The 7,626-nt window shown below is 46.7% G+C and overlaps 2 protein-coding genes across 2 annotated transcripts; both read right to left on the bottom strand.

Annotated features, from left to right (window-relative positions):
• Positions 1-977: 977 nt before the first annotated feature.
• On the bottom strand, positions 978-1,532 carry LOC6591083. Its single transcript, XM_002015667.2, has one exon. The coding sequence runs from the start codon at positions 1,469-1,471 to the stop codon at positions 1,046-1,048; it is 426 nt and encodes a 141-aa protein (XP_002015703.1). The 5' UTR covers positions 1,472-1,532; the 3' UTR covers positions 978-1,045.
• Positions 1,533-2,431: 899 nt separating this feature from the next.
• LOC6591084 (protein deadpan) lies at positions 2,432-5,314 on the bottom strand. The gene is made up of 3 exons (XM_026986334.1): positions 5,150-5,314; positions 4,940-5,035; positions 2,432-3,562 (listed from the first exon to the last, which is right to left on the bottom strand). Exons 1-3 carry the CDS (start codon positions 5,273-5,275, stop codon positions 2,432-2,434), a joined length of 1,353 nt encoding a protein of 450 aa, XP_026842135.1. The 5' UTR covers positions 5,276-5,314.
• Positions 5,315-7,626: the final 2,312 nt, after the last annotated feature.

Genomic DNA, 7,626 nt, shown 5'->3' on the forward strand with positions numbered 1-7,626 from the left:
CTTTATGGGGCTGGAAACGTTTCCTTCTGGTACCACACATCCACTTTCACCACAAATCCATTACACCCCCGATACGCTTGGTGTAGCGGGTATTCAAATATTAGTTTAAGCTACAGCTTCCAACAATAGCTCTGCATGAGACATTGAGACATGAAAACATTAAATATTTGGGATTATTTGTTAATTTGCAATACCAGAAAACAAATATGCAGCTCGAGATATTGCTGATCTCCATTGTTTTTGTTTTTGCTTTTGGTATGAGTATCGGTATATGTTGTACATCCGACGACTCCGAAGTTACGACGAAAGGACGAGGCGCAGCTCGTCGTAGGTGTTATATGTATATATGATATATGTTTATGTAGAAAAACGTATTATTTTTACATAATTTCTTTTTTTCATGTGCCAAAATCTAAAATGTGTGATTGTTCCGCTGTCGCTGATTTTTCGTGTGATCACGTGACTTCCAGCTATGTGTGTGTGTGTTCGTGCTTGAAAATTCGTCAAGTTTTGTCCCTTTCCCACTCCATGATGTAATAGTGCAGTGACGAAGAGAATCAAAAGGGAATGAGTGCTCTCGTTCCAAGTGAAGCTCAGAATAGGGTGAGGCATTCCCAATACTGCTGATCTGACTTTCTCTTGCTTAGAGTGGCTACACGAACTTCGGCCCTCCTGTGCCTCACCTCATATTAATAAATAAATGCCTAAAATTGTGTTCTTATTGGAAATCATTTAACTTCGTAACTTCGTAGCTCGTCAGACGGTGACTCTCTTCATCAGAAGCGAAGCAAGTTTATGGGTAAGTGAGAAAAGAGGCGAAACAAATTATGTTGTTCATTCCATTGATACTTTTATTTTCTTTGTAATTATATTGATGCTGATATGATTGATATTATATATATGTACATTATGGGGTCGGGAACGCACCCACTTTGACCGGCCATAAAATCCAAAAGGGGAAACGGCCAATGGGAATGTTAATCAGTTTATAGCTGGCAGCTTTATTCAATCACTTTCATTTCCCCTCTACCCTTCTTTCTATTGCTCAGCGACCTTCAGTTCCCCTATTGTCCTGGGTATAGCCGAACAATCGCTTGAGCATGTTGTAGATAATCATTTGTCGCGTCACTTCCGCCTCGTACTGCATGTAGTCCTTGAGGCGATGCTGCTTGTACAGCTGATCGAGCAGATCGAAGAGTTCCATTTCGAGGGCTCGCAGAGGCGCCTCCAATTCGGGTGTGTGTGTGCCAGCGACCAGGGCATGCATGTAGATCGTTGAAATCTTCTGCAGTGCCTCATCCAGGGAATTCAGTGTCGCATCCTGCGGATCGTGCAGGAGCTTAACGGGTCCGGTCAGCCTAGGCGAGGCCCGATATGTGTGCCACCGATCGTCCGAATCACTTGCCAAGCAGATCAGCGGCAAGATTGCCACAATTAGTGCTGTTCGCCATGTGAAATGTCTGTACTGCATTGTGAAAATGTTATATATATTCGAAAAACTTTACTATAGCTTCAACGCACGCCTGAGGATCACTGCGTGCTCTGGTCTGCAATAACTTTTCGCGTTTAGCACGCTGAACGAGTGCCTTCTCCTTATATACTGACAGATTGCTTGGGGGACCCTGTAATGGGCGGCTTATCTGTCTAGTTGATGATAGCAAGATCACAGGGCTATTTCCTCAGCATAGATAGTGCGAATGCAACTTCCGTTTTCTAGTAGGGTTCAAGATCCACATAGGTCAGGAATTGTTCAAATGAAATGCATTTCAAGTTCCCATCTCACAGTAATAATGCTAGAAAGATCGAATATCAATGGGTATGGTAATAGTTTTCAGAAATACGATCCGATTTTTGCATGTTTTTGAGCATTTATAATTTATTTTCACTCATTTTCCGTCCTCTACGTTGTCGCTTCTACTACAAATTATGCTTAAAAAACTTTATAATAAAATACTATATAATTGAAACGTGAGAAACACTATACTACAAGGAAATCTACATAACTTAACTAAAACATCCGTTAAATGATCATTTTAATAGGAAGATAAATGACAAAAACATCTTTAGTCAATGAACTACATAATAGTACAAGTGTTTAATATAAAAATTCTTAAATGAGAATTACACAAAAAAATATACAAAATCACAGCTGAACTTAAAATAAAGAAAGCAAAACATAGAACATGGAAAAAACATATACATATATAGCATATATATATAGATATCGTATCGTAGAAACTTAATGGGTTCTAAAGCATTTGTTGTTGTTGGTTGGATTTGGATTTTCGAATAATTGCGATGAAATAAATTAACAAATTGAGGGTAAACTTAACATAAAACTTTGTCGTCATCATTCTACTTCTCATACATCATCCATCATCCATATCTGACTCCTCAGATGTGGGATTACGATTACGATCGATAGATCGATCTACCAGGGCCTCCAGGCGGAGCTGGACTTGTCGATGGCCGCGGCCAGGAACTTCTTAGACGAGGGTTCGTCCAACGAACAGTCACTAGAATCGGCCTCCGGCTCCGCCTCCACCTCTGCCTCCCGTTCCCGCTTCGCTGATCCGCTGGTGGAGCTCACTTGCTGCTGCTGCAAGTGGACCAGGGAGCGCGAGCATCCGCTGCTGTCGTGGCTGCCGGCGCTCAGGTTGAGCGATCCGCTCGTGTTGAACGATGTCTCGGCGCTGGTCGGCGGCGGCGTGGAGAAGACACCGGCGAAACTGTGCTTGGCCAGAATATCGACGGTCGGCGAGGCGGCCCGGGACTCATCGCCATGGCTGGACATCGACGAGATGGGACTCAGGGGGGGACTGCTGGTGGGAGTGTTGCTGCTGTTCTTCACCGGCAGCTGTGTCTGAGCCGGGATCTGTGTGTGGCTTGGGATCTGGCCAGTGGGTGCAGCCGCACTGGGAGGCTTGCTGAAGGCGCTCAGTCGGAAGCTCTGTGCGTAGTCGATGAGATGGGTGGGATTCGCAATGTTGGCCAAGGCGGCGCTGGCCGGGCCTCCCGCCGTGGCCGCTGTGCCTGGCCAGACAAATGGTCCGGCTGGCGGAGCCGTCGCTCCCGCCGTATTGGGCATTATCAGGGCAAACTCCCCGGATGGCAAGCGTGAGGGGATCAGCTGGAGGCCACCCATTTGTATGGATGGCGGAGTGGTCTCCGTCCGACTGTTGTTGTTCAAGTCCTGTGGCAGTGAGGGGAATAGGGGAGCGGCGGCGGCGGCAACGCCACCCACGGCGGCTGGGAACAGTCCGGCGGCCATTTGGCCCCGATATCCGCTGCTGAAGTTGCTCATCGAGCCAATCTGCTCCAGACTGTTGGCACAGTTGTTCAGATGGGCATTCAGCCGCTGACGCACACCCGTGTCCACGTCCAGCTGGCTGACGTAGCGATTCACCTCCTCGGCGCACTCGACGAAGCCCGTCTTGAACTTCTGCACCACTCCGGGGTCCGTCTGGATGGCCATGTTCAGCTGCTGGCGCTGCACAGACTGCAAATGCTTCACCGTCATCTCGAGTATGTCGGCCTTCTCCAGTTTGGTATGGCGTGCCGGCTGAAACGGGAGGAGAAAAAAGCCAAGATAATGATGAGTTGAATGTTGAAATTAAAGCAAAAGGATGGGTGTGTAGAGTGTTGAGGTGGGGTGGGGTGGGGTGGGTCTAAGCTAAAGCAGAAGCCGCCGCCGCTGCCGTCTGGCTAATTGTTTTGCCGGAGATGAGATCCCACAGACCCATACCCATACCCAGTCGCTGCTGCAGTCCCTATAACAAGTTCAATGCCTGGGAAAAAGTGAAGTTAAGGAGCACGTTTCGTGCCTCATATGTCCAACTATTCGTGTGTAATCTCTGCCCCGGCCCTGGCCCCGCGGCCCAACTTTGGGCCGGACCACTCTGCAAATATCACACGACCAAGGTGAGATACAACAGCAACAAGAAAAAGAACGGCCAGCCTCGATAGCCGAGGCATTTGATACCCTTGTTCCCAGGGCCTATAGATATTCTACAAAATATAGAGCCCCGATCTTGAGGATTTCGAAACGGACAAACGGATGGACATGGATCAAGAATTTATCTTATACACATTATATAAAGTTTCTTTGCTGCTTTGGAATACCCTTAGAAAGGGTAAAAGAACGATCTTCGTTCTCTGGTCTTCTCCCATTCTCTGGCCCTTTCCCTTTCGCTCTGCTGGCCCTCCCTGTCTGCCTGCCTGCCCGGCTGTCTCTTTCTCGCGCTCTGGGACTGCATATTTTAGCAAAAGTTTCCCACGCAGGTCGCCCGCTTCTTTCGTGCTCCTCTCCCCCTGGGGGCCCCCCTCTCCCGCTCCCACCAACTGGCTGGACTTGTCTGAATCTTTTGTTTACTTTTGCTCTTTTTCCCTTCCCTTCAACGTCTTTCTTATTTGATTTTTTGGACCTCATCTTCGTCGTCATCGCCCCGGCTGGCCTCCCTCCATCGCACTCCTGCGCAGAATTCTGCGGCGGCGAATTTTGTTTTATTTTCTTTTTCTTCTCACACAGCAGGATCACCTAAAGAAACTGGTTTCGGTCTGTCTGTCTGTCCGTCCATCGATTTCAGCGTAATTCCTCGACTTGTTAACACTTTTTGGTCTCCCGACTGACTCCTACTCCGTCGGCGCTCTCTTGTAATGATCATCAATAAAATTTAATACTCAATTAGATTGTTGACTCTGCCCCTTAAAGGAGTTCGTTTTATCCCATTTTTTGTGTGATCCTTTTGTGCTCTTGCCGCCGCCGGACACTTGAGTGTGTGTGTGTCTCAAGGGGGGTTTTTTTTTGTAATGTGGGACCTGACATAATTTATGGGGAAAGTGAACTGATATTGATCGGTGGGCCCTAGTTTCTAAATCACTGCCTCAGCACTTTGTTCATTTCTCTTTGGGTCAAGTCGATTTAACGGGTAATACTTACGTCTTTCTTCATGGCCTCCAGTATGAGGGATTTCAGCTCGTTCAGGCAATGATTAATGCGAGCCCTGCGACGTTTCTCCATAATGGGTTTGTTGGTCTGTAAAATGGTTGAAAGGAAATTGCATTACTGAACTGAAATTTAGGTCCTTTAAATCATTTTTTCTTCTCAAATTGCACTCCATCTTCTCCATCTACGATCCACCACACTCACCTTTCTCAGCTCGGCCTTGGATAATCCATTGGGATTGGACATGCGTCCGTTGCTGCCATAGCTGTCGCTATATCCATTCGAGCAGTCGAAGTCGTCGTCCGAATTGAGATCGTGTTTGTAATCCATTTTGATCTTGTTTTATTTTTTTTTTTTGTATATCCAAAATATTGTGGTAATCCAAAAGCTGAACACTTTTTATTTGGTTTTTGCTTCGTTTTTCTTTTCACAACACTAAACTTTGGTTCAAGTACGAATTGAGTTTCAACAATTATTGCACGTACTTTTCGCGATTGTCGGCGAGAAAACAAAAACTTAACAAATGTTCGCGTTTCGGTTCATGCGGAGAGAGCGAGCGGCAGAGAACCGCGCACACGAGACGAAAAAAGGATAATGATCCTCGACCGATCACGACTGCCGGTTTTGTACTGTGCGATACATTCGGGCGGCAAGGCCGTTCTGTCAAATCCACTCAACCACTGTACTCGGTTTTTTTCGGCTCAAAGGCACATAGTCCTCGACCGATCGAGGTGCTGAACAAATACGAAACGAGTCCCGACCTGAGCCGAACGACGTCTGATTACCTGAACGGACGTTCAACAGAGGCGAAAGAAGAGCGCGAGCGCAGGTACCCGAACCGGTTCCCACTCGTGTTCTCTGTATTTTGGGGTGGTTATGCAGACAGAAATTCCAGTGCAGTCGGCATTTCACTCGAGCGGCGAGTGAGTGAGAACAATTGAATTGAGTTGAGTGGAGAAACAGTCGAAACGTTGAGCACTGGTTCCGCGACTTTACATATGTATGTATATGTGGTATTCTGTGAGTTGAAATGAGAATTTTCGAGTCCACTTATGGTGAGGCTAGGATCGGGGGATTACCCAAGATCTTAGCTTAACCAAATAAACGAACCCAAGTCCAACACCACATTCAGACCAAAGCCAAGTCATTAAGGTAGAGGCGGCCAGCTGGCAAATATTTGAAAATATTTGTGCACTCGAATCTCACCCTTGGAGGGGATAAAGCAAACTTAATCAATGCCCGTCCAATGATTTGCAATTCATTAAGGATGGAACTCCTTGGCAATTGTTCGGGGTTGTCTTTTGCGCAGCTGTCTCGCGCAACCCCCTTGGCATCGGCAACGACAACGACAACCCAACCCCCTTGGAAGACGAAGGTCTTTCTGCCTGCTCCTAGCCGCATCATATAATCTTGCAAGGGGGTTGCTCTGGGCTAGGGCTAGGGGTCCGGTTTGGGTACGGGGTCAATCATTACCGAAGCTTACCTGATTTGGCCAGTTTTTATGACCGATCACCGTTCTTGGTTCGTGCAGATTTTCGTCCTCAAGCCAAATTTATTACTTTACAATGTTGGGAGGATTAAGGCCAAAGGAGTTGTCAATAACCACGGGGCCATGCGTCAGCTGACAGCTGGCGAATCTACCTCAGGATTGGGATTTAGATTGGGACTGTGGTGGGGAGGCCGGATTGTAGGTCGTAAAAGTATTGCGCCGACTGGCAACTCTGGTTATGCAAAGCAACATCTCACTCAGCTGCCACGCATTTGGCTCGAGCAGAAATCCCAGCATGGACTGGGCTGCTGGGGTGATCACCCATGTGCCATCCGAGCCCATCCATCCATCACATCACATCACTTACGATCATTTCCAGCGTTCATATAGAGTGTCAGCTTTCATAAATTGAATAAATGCTGGTTTTAGTCGTATACTTTTTGTGGTTTTTCGGTTGACAGTCTCAACTATTCAGATCCCGTGATCATTACATACATATAACAGTGATTACTTTCGGGTGACTAGTAGCCCTCCATTTAGGCGCAAATATGGCCAACATGTTCCCACGAAAACCCAATAAAAATCATGATCAACAGAACGGCAAAATATTGAAAAAAAATGAAGAAACCTCAAGCTCATCAGACACATGTGGATGTGTGATGTGGATCAATCGTCTGGCAAAACGTGCAGCGGAGGCAGTGGAGACAGCGGAGAGTCCCCTCCGATCACACACTCTGCTGCCTTCTTGAGAAACCAGACGAAAGCAGAAATTCTATAGGGAGGAGCAGAGGTAAAAATCAAAGTTCAATATCAGCCCCAAAACAGTTGCTTTGGCTTCCTTTTTTGTTTCGTTCTCCTTTAAGAGTATTCTTTGGCAAGGGATCAAGGTAAATGCCATTTAGTGTGGCACGATCGCTGATGATCGCCAAGCAGAGTGTATTTGTATCTGTATCTCCTTCTGTCTCAGCCTTTGGCTCCATATCCGTCTGCGTCTTGATCTTCATTTCGGTTTCTTTTTCGGGGCTTCCTTCCCTCAGTTTGGATGCGTTCCCAACGCACGATTTACACATTAAAACACTTTAATTTTTATTGTACAGCCGGTCGGAGCTTCGATCTGTCGATCAGTGACGATCTACTTCCCTTTTTTTAATCAACTCCGAAGGTGGAGCACATGGTGGGGGGAGGGAGAGAA

This window comes from Drosophila persimilis, unplaced genomic scaffold (genome assembly GCF_003286085.1).
Source record: "Drosophila persimilis strain 14011-0111.01,24,50 unplaced genomic scaffold, DperRS2 tig00000002-arrow-pilon, whole genome shotgun sequence".
Classification (NCBI taxonomy): Eukaryota; Metazoa; Arthropoda; class Insecta; order Diptera; family Drosophilidae; genus Drosophila; species Drosophila persimilis.

Bases quoted from the DNA above. Each gene is read 5' to 3' on its own strand.
- LOC6591083 (XM_002015667.2), bottom strand. From the start codon at position 1,471: ATGCAGTACAGACATTTCACATGGCGAACAGCACTAATTGTGGCAATC.
- LOC6591084 (XM_026986334.1), bottom strand. From the start codon at position 5,275: ATGGATTACAAACACGATCTCAATTCGGACGACGACTTCGACTGCTCG. The intron at 5,036-5,149 runs GTGAGTGTGGTG...ACCATTTTACAG, and splicing joins CCAAGGCCGAGCTGAGAAAG to ACCAACAAACCCATTATGGA. The intron at 3,563-4,939 runs GTAAGTATTACC...CTCCCGTTTCAG, and splicing joins TGGAGGCCATGAAGAAAGAC to CCGGCACGCCATACCAAACT.